Source organism: Falco punctatus (genome assembly GCF_963210335.1).
Source record: "Falco punctatus genome assembly, chromosome: 6".
In the NCBI taxonomy this organism is placed as follows: Eukaryota; Metazoa; Chordata; class Aves; order Falconiformes; family Falconidae; genus Falco; species Falco punctatus.
In genome coordinates, this window is record NC_137585.1 from 6,520,285 (window position 1) to 6,536,782 (window position 16,498).

The 16,498-nt window shown below is 47.5% G+C and overlaps 2 protein-coding genes across 14 annotated transcripts in view; both read right to left on the bottom strand.

Annotated features, from left to right (window-relative positions):
- Window positions 1–8,630, bottom strand: part of ZDHHC23 (zDHHC palmitoyltransferase 23) — a 28,619-nt gene extending 19,989 nt beyond the window's left edge. For 8 of the 13 annotated variants that reach the window (XM_080393640.1, XM_080393646.1, XM_080393645.1 and 5 more), the window contains exons 1-3: window positions 7,544–8,630; window positions 6,631–7,332; window positions 5,753–5,920 (exon numbers count right to left, since the gene is read on the bottom strand). In XM_080393640.1, the coding sequence (XP_080249766.1) occupies window positions 5,753–5,920; window positions 6,631–7,332; window positions 7,544–7,788 (1,115 nt within the window). In that variant the 5' untranslated portion in view covers window positions 7,789–8,630. Of the gene's footprint in view, window positions 1–128; window positions 5,669–5,752; window positions 5,921–6,630; window positions 7,333–7,543 lie in introns of those variants that run through there. The other 5 variants (XR_013929145.1, XM_080393642.1, XM_080393641.1 and 2 more) reach the window with 5 other exon arrangements.
- A 151-nt stretch (window positions 8,631–8,781) lies between these two features.
- GRAMD1C (GRAM domain containing 1C) overlaps window positions 8,782–16,498 on the bottom strand; it is a 53,410-nt gene continuing 45,693 nt past the window's right edge. Inside the window, 6 exon segments of the mRNA XM_080393614.1 lie at window positions 8,782–8,997; window positions 10,665–10,770; window positions 11,627–11,737; window positions 12,246–12,303; window positions 13,840–14,019; window positions 14,692–14,795. Coding sequence (XP_080249740.1) covers window positions 8,920–8,997; window positions 10,665–10,770; window positions 11,627–11,737; window positions 12,246–12,303; window positions 13,840–14,019; window positions 14,692–14,795 — 637 coding nt within the window. The 3' untranslated portion in view covers window positions 8,782–8,919.

Consider the following 16,498-nt stretch of genomic DNA (forward strand, 5'->3'; position numbering starts at 1 on the left):
TTTCCGTAGCCTGTTGCTCCCTTATTCCCAAGTTCAGCTCACAGATAAATAGCCATGAGATGATGGCAGCTTTTGTTCATTTGACCTGGCTGAGTGTGTTGTCATAAATCAACAGGCCACTCCACAGATCATTTCTAATAATTTATTTTGATTCATAATTGCATCCATTTGGAAACACTGAATATGATGCAAAATGGACACATGCGCGCGCGCGCACACACACACACCCCAGTCCTTTCAACAAAGCTCACAAATATGTTTCACAAAGTTTCTCTTCCTAAAGCTTAGAGTGGAAAAAAACCCCACAACCCAAACTACCCATTCTCCAAGGCAGACAGTTCTTCCAGAGCCCATCATTCTTCACATTATCATTACAGAAGTTCCATAAAGACAAGATCTTGGGAGGCTGACTTCCCACATTTCAGAAAGAACCTCACCTGTCTGCAGGAAGATTTTTGCTGTACAAACATCCTGATAGCAGAAGAAAATCCTAGGAAACTGTAGAGTTCTTCACTGAAAGCAATACAGGAAAACACATCCATAATCACACACACTTCCTGCCCTAATGAGGCAATATACATTCATATAGAAGGAAAAAACCAAGCACATTATTAAGACATTAGGCAGTGAGGCAGTACCCATTTTATCTTCAGGAGACATTTTACAGCAAATGGTTTCATTAAGACACTTGAAAGCAACGTACTTTGAAGAAAAAAAAAAAAAAAGCACCATCATAGCATGACGGCTGAACGCGATTAGGAGTCACAAGCAGAGCCAACTCAGGCTCACCAGTGACTTTTGTCATTTGAGGACAAGTTAAATGGAGAAACAGTCGATGTGGGGACCTGTGACTTGCCTACAAAGAAAGCACAATGTCAGAAGACACAGTTAAAGAGTGCCAAGCCACCGTTTACAGGGTGTCTCTAATGGTGCACAGTTCTTACAGTTACCAAACAGTAGGGTGCTGGCATTTGAACACGGGGGGCATTAACACTACAACAGCAGCAACATCAGAACCCTGGCCCTTTAAGAGTTGCCCTGCAGAAGTCCACACTAATTGTGAAACAACAAATACCTTTTAAAAGGTCACGGCTAAAGCAGGATAAGCTAATTTCCAAGTCTGGGCGGAGAAACCTCAAGGCTAGCTATTACCAAAATCCTTCCCTGCTTCTGACCAGCTCTAGGTCCTCTTCTCTTAGGGAGAAACTTCCCAAGGGCCAGCAGAGTACTGTTTTACTGGTTTACCATCTTCTAGACTGCCAGGTACCTGCACATGGTTTTACAGGTGAGACACCGGTCCAGCACCGGTCCTTACCTTAAGGCCACAACACGTGAACCACAAGTCACCTGTCAAAGGCAGGCTGCTCCCCCACTGCTCCAACACCCAGGCAGCAAGGATCTAGGCAGCTGCTAACACAGCGAGCCCAAGGACTGACCCGATGCCCAGGTTTTAACGTTTTTCTACCAGTGTGGCCAGCAACAATCTCGGCAAGAAAATACTTGGAAAAGAAATTGTCCCTTTAGTGCACAAGAGATCACAACAGTCTGCCCTTGCTACAAGTACAAAAGGGACTGTTACCCTTCAAGGGCTTCTTGCTAATTCTTAGGGCTATTAAAAGGAAAGCTCCAAAGTATGTATCTGAAGCTCGCAACTCCTCTACCCTTTTAGATGCTTTTTAGATATCCTGTTACTTGATGCTTCCCATCTCCCAAGGCATTCACAAGGTAAGTCCTCTGGGGAAGAAGCCAGAATGGTAAACAAGAGCCATGTCCTTAAAGAAAAAGTCACCACTGCTATGCAGTTTACAGCCCTGCGAACTTCCTGTTGGCTGGGGAATCCGCACTGCAGCCTCCTCCTAAAATACCCAGCCTTACAACACTTCTCGCGTCCTGAATGGTTCCAGTTCCCTCTGCAGCAAGTGCAAAAAGAAAGTTTACTTTAGCACTTCACCCCCACAATACTGGAGTGGGCTTGACCAAGGTAGCGAACAGTTATGTTAGTCCAGCGCCCTTTGTTCCTAATCTATGCCCAAAGCCCATGCTGCCTGGGAGGCCACCACTCCGAGGGTCTCGGTATAAGCAGTTCAGATGACATCTCCCATGCCAGAGCTCACCAAGAGACAAGGGATAAGGCTACGCTGACAGGCTGCAAAGCAGTGACCAGTCTCTGCCCGTAGGAGACTGAGCCCAACAGGGTCAGGCAATCCCAGGGAAATGACCCGCGATCTGCTCTGCGCTGCTTTCCCCCAGCCAGGGGTAGCAGGACGCTGCGAAACCACTTACCTCAAGCCTGGGAACACTCCCAGAGCTTATCCAGCTCACGGGTGCAGGATTTCTGCCCACGTAGCTCACAGGGACAGAGGGGTTGGCTACCTCCGCTGCAGGGGTTCGTTTAGCCCAGGATGTCATTCTGCCTTCATCTTCCCAAGTGCCAGCGGGATGAGATCTGAGAAGATCACAAACCTGCTAGCCCACAGCATCCTGGTCTCCAGGGTTGCCAAGCTCCAGTTCATCTCAGCAAGCACCACAGAACGCCTATGTGCCATAGGAACATTTACAGACAACTCGTGTGGAGGCAACGTCTTTCTGTGAATTCAAACTCCTAGGGTCAGGCTCCAAGCTCCAAACTGTCAGGTCATAGAAGAACAGATAGCACAGTCTGCCTGGGTGTCTTTTCTTCACACTAGGGCCAGGGAAGCAGCCAGAAACATCTTGGTGTGTTTGGTTAGAGGCAGGAAGCAAGAGAGGTGTCCCCTTTGCCTCCATATAAAGGATTGCTCACTGGATGAAGAGAGGTAAGAGGAGATAAGGGACACTCAGTAACTTTCTGCACAGCCACATTCCAAGTACAGCTGCTCCTCAATTATCTGCTGGTTATAGAAAGTGCCACTTGAGGAAACCAAACAGTGCAAGGAGGGACAGGTTCTTCACCTTAAACAGGGACACATAATCAGGATGTCACGGCAGCGATCTCAAGAGTCACCCTCAACCCTCTCACCTTTTGGCACCAGGCACCATCCTTCAGAGATAATGCACAGCAGCGCACAGTGCATTTGCATCACTCAGCCAACATCCCCCAGCTGCCTGCCACACAAGCGGCATCAGATCATCACAGCTATGATCTGCGCATGCTGCGCACACATCTAAAAACGTCAGTAGCTACAACAAGGCTCTTCCATCTGCTTCTGCATCTCAGGCCCAACTCTTGTGCCATGGTCCCAGGCTTTTCCAGCTAGACCTTTCACATTACTGAAGGGCCAACAACATACACAAAAGGTTTAAAACAAAAAGGGGAAAAAAAGAAGGAAAAAAAAAAAAAAAAAAAGACCCCCCCCACACAAACCAGAAACCATCGTCACCAAACCCTTGGTATTTCAGCTGAAGCTGAAGCCCAGGCAATAGTACAGTTGCAGGCAGATGAGGAACAAGTGGCATCCTTGCAGAACACATAATACGTTCATACACCTGCCAGCTCAGGTCATCTGCCACAAGAAACAGATGGCTCCAACACATCCTCTCCCTACATACGCAGAGGCTGAACTTTCCTTGGCTTCCTAGCTTGAAAAAGCAGATCTACAGTAAGGCAGCTCCACAGTGACTGGGTTGAGAGGAGACAGGATCACTGTGTTATTAGCAACACAACAGACCAAGATGCTACCTACCAAAAATGCTATTAGCAGAACTGTCTGCTCTCGCACAGGCTCCCTTCTCCCATAGCCGGAGAGAGGAAGGTAGTTTCCATAAAGCTACAGTTACACCAGACAGCACTCTTGTTTTCCCCTCAGCATCCACTGTTACATGTTGCTTCAACACGTCTCCTCCTTACTTGCTATAGTTACCTGCTGTCTCCTGTCACAATCCATAATCTGAGCAGAAACACTCTGAGGGAGATGAGCCAAGCCTTCAAACCAACACAGACCCAGCCTGCAGAAAGAACGATGAGATTGAAGATGACAGTGTCTTCTCACCCGGTCGGACAGATGGGGATGGAATAACAACTTTATGGGTTAAGAGGTGAAGGGAACTTACAGAGTCCTACAGAAATGTTGCTCACAAAGGCACTTAGTACAAGCATGTATATAGCTGGATGGAAGAGAAGATAGGAAAAAATAAAAATTAAAAATGCACCAGAGAGGAGGGAGCTGTTCAGCGACTGCCTAGACGGTCTCTTTTAGCCAAAGAGCCTGGCTTCTGCAGCGGTCCATCTGTTATCTGTTCGCCCTCCTGACATCTCTGAAATGCCACATGCAGGTACGAGCCAAGGATTCCTTAACCTCTGCAGGAGCCAGTGCTCACTCTGAAGTCCAGCAGTGGGTTCCTCTTGATGCCAGGGTTCACACCTAATGAAAACTCAAGTTCTCAAAACCTTGTGCTCTTCTTCCTGCCGAGCTGAGCTGCACAAAGCTTCCGACAGTGGAAAAAGCATCAGGCTCCTCCTCTCCAGGTCTGTGCATATGGCTTACTGCTTTCTGCATCCTATTGCTGGCTTCCAGCACACGAAGAACCATTCTGCCTGGGAAAGCCTCTGATGTTGTCAGTGACGGGATAGGCAACCCATACACCGACCACAAAGGAAGTGTGTGGGAGGAGGGAGTCCTAGTGGAAGGGGCCGTTCCCCTGCTAAAGAAAGTCAGTCAACATCATCGACAGAAAAAGGTGTCACACGATGTCTTCAGCAGAGCGCTGTGGAGGAGAAGACCCCAGGCTCAGGAAATGGCCCCAGTTGCATAGGAAACCCCTGTTATACTGGCCAGTGTCTATCACTAACCCACCCAGGAGCCTGCGCCCAGTGTTGTCCCGCAGAGCCAGCCGAGCTTCCCTCTCAGTCACGTTGTAGCTGATGTTCAACAGCTGGATAAGGAGGATGTATCCCATGCCAGCTGTTACAATGGCACAGTACCACACACAGGTGAACGACAGAGCAGAGCTGGCAGCAGGGAAAAAGATGGGAAGGAAGCCATTTAGTTTTGGAGCAGCTGTTTTAGCATGACTGTCCCTGGTAATCACTATCCTTTCAAATCCCTGTCTACATCTGCCACAGTGATCTCACTTTGCTGCTTTCATCAGATAATCCTTGAAGGCTTTCTCAAAATTAAAGCTTCAGGGCTTACTTAATGAGAGCTTTTAGCACTACCAGAGCTACTCTCGCACATTGCTACTGCACTACCTAGCTCTTTACTCTTTCTGTTGTAAAAGTACTGGGTCCTTATTTAAGGACACAATGATGTTCACACTCAACAGATCATGAGGGCAGAGTCACTCATGCTAGTGTACTCTGCCCATCAGTGGTAGTGCTGGTCTCTGAACTCATGCCTGATGCTCCTCACTACCCTCCCTGCCAGACATTAACGCTGTCTGTTCTAAGCAGATAACTCAGTGGGACAGTCCCTTGATAAACAGTGAGGGATAAGAGGAAGAGACAGCACAGATTCCAGACTGTTCAGACCATTACCTGCACCTGGGGGCAAACATATTTAAGGGCGTGTCTATATAGGACAAAATAGACGCACTTCAAATCCCAGCTCCTCCAACAACTTCTTCCAAATAAAGGGTGATCTCTCCCCGAGTCTCAGGCTCCACACCTTGGCAAAAGCAGTAATGCATCACTGCTTTCCAGAGCTTTTTAAGGAGCACTTTTTGGTCAGATTTGACAGCCAACACCACTGGCCTAGAGCACAGAATGAGGAACAGGAACTAAGCTGCCTGACCAAGCCTGTTCCCACCCCAGCTCTCTCCCAGACAAATATCTCACCTGTAGTCAGAATAGGCCCCAGGGCAGTAGAACAATGCCACAAACGGAGTTCGGCCCCTACAGATGGTGTGCAGGGTCAACGTAATTCCATACACTGAGGTGAGCATGAAGAAGGAGAGTGCAAGGATGAATGCTTGATGGTTCTGCTCCCCTACACAGCTGTTAATCCTCCAAAAGGAAAGAAGAGAATACTTTGCTTAAAAAGAAAAGAAACTGGCTTCTCTTTCCTGCTCCCTCCCCCAGCTGTCAAGAGAACCTAATTTCTAAGGTGCTTCTATACAACACAGGCTAAGAACTTTGAAATACATTCAAAGAAGCTTTATAGCTTTTTCATGGAAAGGTTATAGGCACAAGTCAATAAACCAGTAGGGCAACAGTAGTAGACTGTTTGCCTCAAACTGTCAGCAAGTATGGTATCCTTTGCTGAGACATATCTATACCCTGCTGCTGCTTGGCTCCAGTACTGCATGCAGACAGGCAGCTTTAGGCTCCCTTGCCCCAGGAGAGCACTAATGCAATTTAACTGCAAGACTGCTAGTGCTCCACAGACTGAGCCTAAAAAATAAAACAAAAAGCCACTCAAAAACACAGGCCCAAAAAACCCTCCCAAATGAAAACCAGCAGAGAACCAGAGGCAATTCTGAAGTATGCTGCAGAAGTTATCAGCTATCAAGTCAACCCACTTACAAGAAACAAAGTTGTTTAAATTGTTCTTTAATACAGTAAACGCACGTTTACTGTTTTAAAGGACATCACCAGGTCCTGCACATAAGAACAGCAACCCCATTCAACAGGGACTGTAAAAACAAGAAGCTAACTTAAAAAGGGAGAAAACTTGAAAGAGAGGGCATGTATAGCTTCAGCAGTGCAAAACCTACCAGACACAGTGATGGTCCAGTCTCCTTACGCACCGGCCACAGAGCCGGCAGTGCCCTGCTCGGGCAGGTCTGACCAGCTGGCATTTAGCACACCAGTCCTTCTTCACACCTTCTGGTTCCTCAGCTGATAGCCTGGAATAGCCTTTGGCTTCCCCATTCACAGCACGGCTGCTGGCGGCTCCTGAGGAGGTGACGCCATGGAGCCCGTTGGAGCTCCCTCTAACACTCTTGTTGGGCAAACCCTGGTGCGACACCTTCTCGTTGCTTGCTGGGATGGGGAGGTAGCCGGGGTCCTTCTTGGCTCGAGACAGAGCTGCAAGCATAAGAATTACCCCACAGGTGAGAGCGACCACTTGGGCATACCCCACGCGGCCGCGGGGAACCACCTCCTGCAGAAACACGTAGTACATGTAGCCCAGGGAGAAGAGCCCCAGGCTCAAGAAGAAGAGAGTCCGCTCCTTCCTCCTGTGGGTGAGGTAGTAATACCAGAGCACCAGCACGGGCAGGGATGTCAGGATGACCAGCCCCAGCAGGAAGTGCAGCGCGGCGATGTGGAGGAAGACGGGCAGCAGCACCAGCGGCGGCACGAGGCTGACGTTGACCTTCACGGCCCCTGCGAACCAGGGGACCCGCACCCGGTCCGCGACCGTGTCGGCGATTCTCCCCAGAGCTCCCGGCGGCAGCGACCGGCACGTCAGCCACCTGTTGGGGGGAAGCGCAAGCACCGGCTGGCGGGCGGCCGGGCGGGCAGCCGCGCTCCCCGGCCCTTCCCCGGCCCCCGCCCGGCTGCCCGAGGGCGGCCCACACCCCCCGCTGCCCTCCCCTCAGCGCCGCCGCCCCGGGGTCCCTCCCTCCCGCCAGCCGAGGCCAGGGGCCCGCCCGGGCGGCCCCGCGGGGGTGGCGGCGCCCTCACCTCTCGCAGCCCTCGTCCAGGTCCTCGCAGTCACAGCAACACGCCGCCAGGTGGTTCCTCTCGCCCCTGCGGTCCACGTACTCGCAGCAGCAGAGCGGCTCCTCCATGGCCGCCCTTCCCCGCCGCCCGCCCCTCAGCCGCCGCGGGGCGCGGGACGCGGCTCCCGCCCGCCAGCGCCGCCGCCCCGCCCCCTCCCCGCCGCAGGTACCTCGCGCCCCGCCCCCCCGGCGGAGCCCCGCCGCCATTGGCCGCCCGCGCCCCACGCGGCTCCCGGCCGCGGAGGGGTGCGGGGGGGGGGGGGCACGAGGGAGACCCCCCGCCCCGGGCCCGTCCACCTGACGGCGGAACAGCCCAATGCCCGCCCGGGGGGGCGGGACTGCCCGTGACGCGGCGGCACCTGCCTTAAAGGGCCAGCGCAACAGGTGGCGGCCGCGGGGTCGTCCCCAGCCCGCCCCGCCTCCCCGCCGCGGGCGGGACGGAGGGGACGGAGCAGCGACACGCGTGGCCGCGCTGCGGCCCGGGACCCCGGCACCCCCCGGGGCTGCAGGCAGGGGGGCTCGGCTGTATGACCGCGGGGAGCCCCCCCTGCGCCCCCTGAGCCCCCAGGGACGGTGCCGCTTCCCTCGTTTTGCGTTATTTTCATCTTCAGTCCCTCAAGCTGCTTCGAAGCAGCAGGAAGGCAGGAAGGGGCCGCCCCGGCAGCGGGCACAGCGCCCCGGAGCTGCTGAGCAGCCCCCGCCGGAGGGAGAAGACCGAGGGCTGGAATTTCTCCGGGAGAGCTACAGCCATACGGCATAAGCAGGCTGCATTGCTGGCGGCACGCGGGAGAGGTAGCAGAGCTGTATCAAGCATTTTCCTGTTTGCTTAATTAATCTTCAAAATATTCATCCTTAAAGACGGTGACTTGTTTTTACAGGGTCTCCATGGCTAATAAAAAAAAAAAAAAAAAAACAACCAAAAAAGCACCACGCACCTAAAAATGCCGTGGCTGTGAAACCACTGCCTGTGCCTTCTCTCCACAGCACTCTTTGCTTGATGGTAGTTTTGGAGGTTGACCTAAACGGCTGTGACCCCGCTCTGCTGAGGGTGCTCTCCCCTCCTCCAAAAGCCTGCAGCTCCCTTAACCAGCAGCACACGCAGCCTGGGGTCCAAAAGCCCTGCGCTACCTGCGAGCGAGACTCTGCAGGACACGGGGCTGGCAGGAGAGCGCACCACGCTACGGGAATGCAGAACCCAACTTACTTCTTCCAGAAACCTTTATTCTGTGCAGCTTTTCAGGTAAAGAGTCCGAAGGTGACAGTGACAATCCCTACCCCGCAAGTCCTCACACACAGAGCCGTTCTTCCGACTCCTTGAAGGGAAGGCTGCTGTGGGTATTAACTCTCAGTCTTGCCGCTCTGTGTCCTGTTCAAGTGGTCAAAGCTTCTTTGGAGCATGGAAAGGGAGATCTTCAGCTGCCAAGATACAACCATCACACCCCACCCAATTACTTCGGTTAGTCTCCTGCATGGGTGAAGGACATCAGCAAAACAATGTCTCCCTCCTCCTTTTCTCTTAAGGGTTTCATGCAATTTCCATCCCCGTTTCTATTAGCAGTTGCCTTCCTGTGCTGTGCTCTAAACAGCTGTACTCCGGAGTTCGTAATTACCAACAGTCCAGTGTGATAAAGTCTTAACACCTCACCAGACAACAGTGCAGAAGAAAAGCCATCCCACTCATTTTTAGTCACAGTTAAATGTTCGTAGCAAATACTCTTAAGGAATACAGCAGCAAAGCATGAATTTTCTTTTAATACTTGGCCCTTTCCAGTGCATTTTGGTGCACAAAATGTTTAGATTGACAACCATCAGAAAACCCAAGGTAACAGGCACTAAGATGTGTCATGACTTCCAGACACGTTATTATTTCCATGTGTTATTTGGGATGAAAAAGGTGACTGAATTCTCACTTTTTTTTTTAAGTTGTGGGGGTTTGGGTTTTTTGTGTTGGTTTTTTTTTCCCCACTCTGCATGTTCAAAAAACAGTTTAACACTTCAGAATTAGTAATTGTTTGGGTAGTAAGCAGAGAAAATGAAAAGGGCATGGAAACCAGGAAATTCATTTCTACAGTGAAATTTTCAGCATTTGGAAGCTTTTTCAAGCTGTGATCAAAATGGTTAATAGATTAATAGCAATTTTGTGCGCAGAGACACCTCTGAACAAGGAATGTAAGAAATGGCTTCTTTTTCTACCCTCCTTTACTGTGTGGGAGAACACAGAGCAAAGTGGTGATGGATAGAGGTACATGTGAACTCCCCCACAGCTTTCCTAATCTAATAATTTCTTCTGTCACATTTTAGGATTTAATAAAAGAACTTAAAATCAGAACATTCATAGGTTATAAGTAAAAAGAGTATTTACTGTCCCTTCACTTACTGAGTTGAAATTTCAGCCTAGGGGTTTTCCAGTCCTGGACCTCAGGATCAGAGAAACACAACAGTATTCAACCTTTTTTTTTTTAATATATTATCTGTGGTATGAAGAGCCTGGAAGTGTAAGTTACTAAGGAGGATTAACTCCACAGCCATGGAACCTTTCAGAAACATATGGTCTGTAGAATTGATTTATTTTTCACTGGAGCTTAGGTGGCCCATTGATGTCAAGGCTAAGTGAAGCTCTCACCAATATCTAGAGGAGCAAAAACCAGGATAAACCTGCATGAAGAAGCCTCAATGACATGCGCAAACACTTAAAAATTGTGGTTTGAGTCTTCTTAGACGAGAGGATCTGTTTTGAATTACTCCAATCTTAGCTTTGTCAAGATTCAGAACTGCATCAACACATCTCATCAATACATGTACTTGACAGGTTTAAGAAAATTGACATGAGTATTTAAACTTAGTTAAAAAAAAAAAAAAAAAAAACAACAAACAAAACCACAACACACCACAACCCAAAACACCAGAAACATGAGCATTGCCTATGTGCCAAATTGAAGCCTAGGACAAAACAGGTTAAGGAGTCAAGAAAACTTTAGTTAGCACCAGAAGACACCAAACAAAAGCTATGATGGCATAAGGGAGAAAGAAAGCTTGAGTTGCTGAGTAAGAAGAATATCACCGAGAAAGACTGGCAGACCTACCTGCTCAAGCATTTCAATTGAGTCTCTTAAAACTCCCTTCACATGCTTAACCTGTTCCTTATCATACTGAGGGATCTCCTCTTTTGATACCATTTCTGGGGATATGCTGAAAGAGATGGAGATCACATTAGAAACATGAAACAAGCACCTCCATGCCTTTCTAAAAGCAACTGCTCTCTGCAACCATTGCTCTGCCACTGCTAAAAACATCCTTTTCCAAAAGCCACATAAAAAGCTGCCTGCAGGTGAATTTTGATCCTCGCTGCCTTGAAGATACTGCCTCAGACCTTTGTAGACAACAGCCACCAAGAACAAACGTGCTTGCATTAAGTCTACAACGTAAGTTCTCACACTTCAGAAAGCAAGATCTTTCTTATGAAGAAAGTTACTCTAATCAGTTCTGAGATAATCTCTACGGAAGGTCACCACACCACTTCCATACTCAAGATCAGGTTATGGTTTTCAGACTTGTTGATCACATATTTGAGAGAGGAAGCAACATCTGAGCCTTTTTCACGTGTCTGAATACAAAAGGCACCCCCTAACACAAAAGTTTGAGGGGGAGAGGAGATTTAGCAGAAGAGTCACAGGAACAGGCTAAAAAAGCTAAATGAATTGTTAACATTACATTTGAGACCATGCTGGTTCACCCAAGATGAAGTGAACGCTTCGGTTCTGCGATCAGCACGATATTCACAGAAGATGAGTCACAGCAGGGTGATAATATGCAAGCTAAGGTTAACACTCCCAAAAAACAGCTTGTCAAAGGAGAAATTTATTTCTGCAAGATGTAGTCAGACATGTCACTGGATATCAGCACAGACCACAGAAAAGCAGCAAGCCGCAGCAGCTTTTGAAAACTTACCCTCAAGTTTGATTGTTTAAAATGCATTTCTTTAGATCAGATTCTCACATAAGCTGAGGAAGAAAGAAAGAAAGCAAAGTCTGTGAATTCAACTTACTTCAAAGAGCTTTCTTCCTGAAGCTGGACATGATAGAGAGACTGAGCTGCATGCTCTATCTTTGACAGTTTGAAAAACAGTGTTATATTCAGCAAGACCAAGAGCAGCAAACTGTAGAAAGAAGAGAACAAAAAAAATCAGGTCCTGTAACAGTTCCTGTTGCAATGATACAGAAACAATGTCTTGGCTAAAAACAGCTAAGGAAAGAGAAGCCTTCTGGGAGGAAAACACACCCCAAAGGTTTGTGGCTGTGCTATACTGAAAATAAACATCTATCCAGACAACTCTAAGCGTTAAGCTATGTAATAGCAACCAATAGGAATGACAACAGTGTCTCCTGTTGGAACTTTTAAAACTTGTGTTTTAATGCGTAAATTCTAGATATTTCTTTTCTAATAGGATCAGACCTAAGTAAATCTGCAAGGCAGACTAGCTTGGCAAGTCAGCATTTTCATTCTGTGTCACTTCACAAGTTAATCCATTCCCCTCCTATACCAGAGTGCTCCATTCAAATTAGGTTATTATGCTACATGCAACGTTAACATGCAAGGGAGGTACAGACAGACAAAGACAAGATGAGCTCAAGTCAAACCATATTTTAATGCAAGTAAGTACTTACAAGACACTCATTACTACAATGATGGTGGTGGTCCTACTTACAGCATCTCTTTTCCTTCCTATAGGGCATGGAAGAGAAGGAGGTTAAAAAGTACTGAAGCACATTTCTAAAGGATGCTTGCAGATACATGTCAGTGCCCAACATTTCACACAGAACAGCTCAACAGCTGCTGATGGGGGAAAAAAAAAACTACCACCAGATCATGTGGGTGCACAGGATCATCTCCAACATTCGCAGATGTGTTTTTGCAGTCATGTCAGATAAGTCAGCTGGACAGTCAGGCTCTTCCAGCAGGAGCAGGATTCTCCCTACCCCAGTACTCGGGGGGTGGGGGGGTGGGGAACAGCACTGGGGCATGTTCACATTAAACCTAGACAGCCTGAGAAGGTTACAGTCCATCCATTACCAACACTCATTCAGCACATACGCTGCTAGCCACACACAAGCAGAGACAGGCTGCAAAATGGCTCTTTTGCTTGCTCTTCTGCCCCTATTAGTCTTTCTGATAACTAGTGTCAAATGAGCTTCTCCTGTAACTTGTCCCATCCTTATTGGCTTGGTTTATATTTTGACCTGAAGACAAACTTTTGAAAGAGCACCTCCTAGTCATCAAGCAACAGAGATCAGACGCTAGTGAGGCTGAGGGAGTGTGCGTGTCCTCTCCAGACGGAGCAGCGATCACCTACCACAGTGGGCAGGCTGATCTTTAAATATAATTACCCGTTCCTCTCAAACAGTTCCTTACATTCGCGTTTCCTGCCCTGGGCAAAGGGCATACATGAACGCTATAGCGTATACAGAGACACGCTCACCTGAAAACATGGAGCAGCAGCAGCAAAATTAAGTAATCAGGAAGTAATCTCAGTTAGGTAAACAGCCCATTACACATGCTGGTGATCCAGATGTTCTCTCGGTACTATACTCAGTGTTGTCTCCCACTTTAGGAAAGAGCACTTGCTCCTACTTCAGCGTGTACAATTCATCTTGTGGCATGAAACCCACCATTCTCTGCTACATGTTCACACACAGATGTTCCTCATCTCTGTAGGTGTAGCTAATACTGTATATGCTAGTGACCAAGCCTGTCACACCTAGGGGCAGTGGAACTGTAAGAAATGCTTCAGTGACCCACAAGATACAGAAGCATAAAAACACCCCAACAAGGAGATTAAAAGTCCAAGAGGTGAGTGACAAAGTTTAATCAGCTCATGACTGGAGCGTGCTGTTATTTGGAGAAATCAAGCCATTTTTCAGCAACCTTACAAAAGTCAGGTTAAATTTCTTTCTGATTCCATCTCATTTTCAATCCTGTGCAGGTACAGTGCAGCATTTTGGGTTTTAGTTGGTTTTTGTTTGTTTGTTTTAAAAACAGAAGGTGAGATTAGGTTTGATTTTATGATATACTCATCATAGAAGCAACTACGGATGCTCCAATTATTTTATGCAAGCTCAAACACACTAAAGCATCTGCTATCACACCAATTAGATAAAGGCAATGAGTGTAACATACATGCAAGTGTCACTCATGCACTACTTTAAGAGTTAAGCTTTCTTGAACACACCTTTTGAAAAGACTCAATATAAAGATTCCTACCTATTATGCTGCCCTGGGACTCCACTCCCATGTCACCAGAAGAGTGTTGGGAAGAACGTTTGGGAAGTGATTCTGCCAGACTCCGGTGTAAAGTGCGTCGTCTTCGTCTCAGGGCAACTAGTTTTCCAGAGTCTTCTATAGACTGATTAATTGCATATTCCTCCATTAGGAGATCTGATTCTACAGCGGAAAAAAATAAGGTTACCAAACTTTCAAAAGGAAAGCTGAAAAGCCTAGCACTGAAGACTTGAATTGAGAGATACGGAGGGTGGCAGTGAGAGGAGTAAGCACACCTTCTAGTAGATGTACTCCTTGACTTGCACTAGCTGTCCTATTTGCTAGAGGGCCCTTTGTACGCTTTTCAGATACAGTGTATATCCAGCCTATGCAGGATTGTTTAATGATACGTTAGGCAGCACTTCAAGACACCGTTAGACTGAGACTAGCAATTGTGTTAGACTGAGCCTGCAGCCACGGCTGGCCAGGCTGTTAACAGACACAGCCAGGGAGCCTGCCAAGTGCCACTGCTTCTCCTCTCATACCCACAATTAAGGAACTGCTTAAAGATAGGCACATGCAGCTGAGAGTAACAGCTTTCCCACTGCTCCTCATGTTTCCTTCAGAAAGCAATTATGACAAAGTATACAAGAGCTCCTCATTAGCATGAAGCCACGAGGCTTCTTTTACACCCTGAAACTGGCAGATACACTGACGTCAGGAATGTCTGACTTCAAGATTCCTCTGGTGTTGCCTCCTTTTCAAACCATCCTTTAAGGAATAGAGTTAGAGACATGAAAACATACGTAGGACACGTAACCTTCTTACTCCAGCACAAAGAGGAAAATGCCTCACCAAGTTGTTTGAAATTTTCCTGTATGCCTCCCCAGGTATTCTTCTCGATTACAGACTTGACAAGGCCCCAAGGCTGTTTTTTGTACTTCACTTCTGCAGAAACCCTAATAAACAGAATGCAAGAGTGAGTGTGCTCTTCTAGGTAGCAGTGATAGCAGAAATCCCTCATTAGAAGGAGGCTTCTAGCTTACATCCATAAACTGAGATACCAGCTGGAACTGCCTTGGCTTTCCACCTGGGTAGCTCTGATGCTGAAGCAAGGCAAGAGACACACAGCAGCAAAGACAAGGTATCTAGCTAAAGCCTCAGCACATCAGAATGTCCAAATTATGGGAAACATTTTGGTGTTTTCCCTCACACTCAGACTAGCAGAGAATTTCTTTCCTCTGAAGTGTTCTCATTTTTAACATGTTTAAAATAAGCTTCAGGCTTTCAGATCAGAGTCCTGTTTTTTACTCTGTGTGTATACACAATGGATTACACAGGCATCGCAGTGGCAGCAGGTGAAATTCATTATCACCAATCACACATCAAGTGCTTAGATCCTACCCTGGGTAGACAGAAATTAAAACCTGTCTTCCTGTGAGCGTGACAGAGGGGAAGTGGCATTCCTACCTCATGTTCCCCAGGTCAAGGCTAATCAATAATGCTTCCAGAATAAAAATAAAATGGAGTAGAACCCTTCAGAGGGGTGCTTTAACAGCTGAATGAGTCCCAAAGCATTTCATAAAGGACAAAAGGAGAGCCTGTGGTTTTGATTTAAGTCAAGAATGCTGACCATCCTAGAATACGCTTTTTTCAGTGTTTTCAAATAATCATCCAAATCAGTAAGCCTGCTGTCTTTCTAGTCTAACCGAACAGCATCATTCAAATAGCTTCTGAGCCATTTTAAACACAGTACAAAGACAGCTGTAACACCATCATGCACCTTCTGTTCCATACATGCTTTATGCACCATACTGAAACCTAGGTTTTTGCTCTTACCCTAGGGTTACTATGTGTCTCACACAAAATAAATATAGCTCTCAACAAGGAAGAATGACTCAAAAAAAAAGTATCATCCAGAACAGTTCTTCAAGGACCTTTCTCTTCCCTTCTCCCAGCAGAGAGGGAGTCTTCAGCACTTTTATAGCCTGAGATAAACCAGGATAAAATCCAGGCTTGCTTACCTTTCCTGGGTACTGATGAAGTTTGAAATAAAAGGCCTTACTAAAGAGAGCACAAAACCTACCAAGGATTACAGTCAGAAAGTAACACAAATGCACTGAACATGGAACTTCATCACTTCAGGTGTTTTCAACAAGTGGGAAGGGAAAGGGAAGTGCCTTTTAAGACTCCCCTACCTAGGTAGAGTTTAATAATGAAGTCAAAATTTTCTCCAGTGCCCTCCCTGCAAAAGTAGGTACATTCCCTCTTCCCTGCACCTTCCTGTGAAATCATCCTCACCTGCAGGCCCTTAACAAGGGTATCTGGGAAATTGTTACAAAACATCTCAGGCAGTTCCAATTTATCCCACTCACCCAGCTGCACATGAAAATACAAGGTGGTCAGAGCCCACTTCAGTCTTGGACACAAGTTCTGTACCTCAGAGTCAACATAAGAGTTCATTTATCGCTGCATTAATGAGACCCAAGCACAGCATACACGTGATGAGATAAACCAAGCTTATTTTTCAGAAGAGATCCCCAACTTCAAGAGAAACTGACCTTCTCTACGCTGTTGGCAGATCTTTTGATAAGCACACTGCACCAACCCGTAACATACGTGCCTTGGCTTCTCCCCTCCCACTGTGCACCAGTCAGGCTCA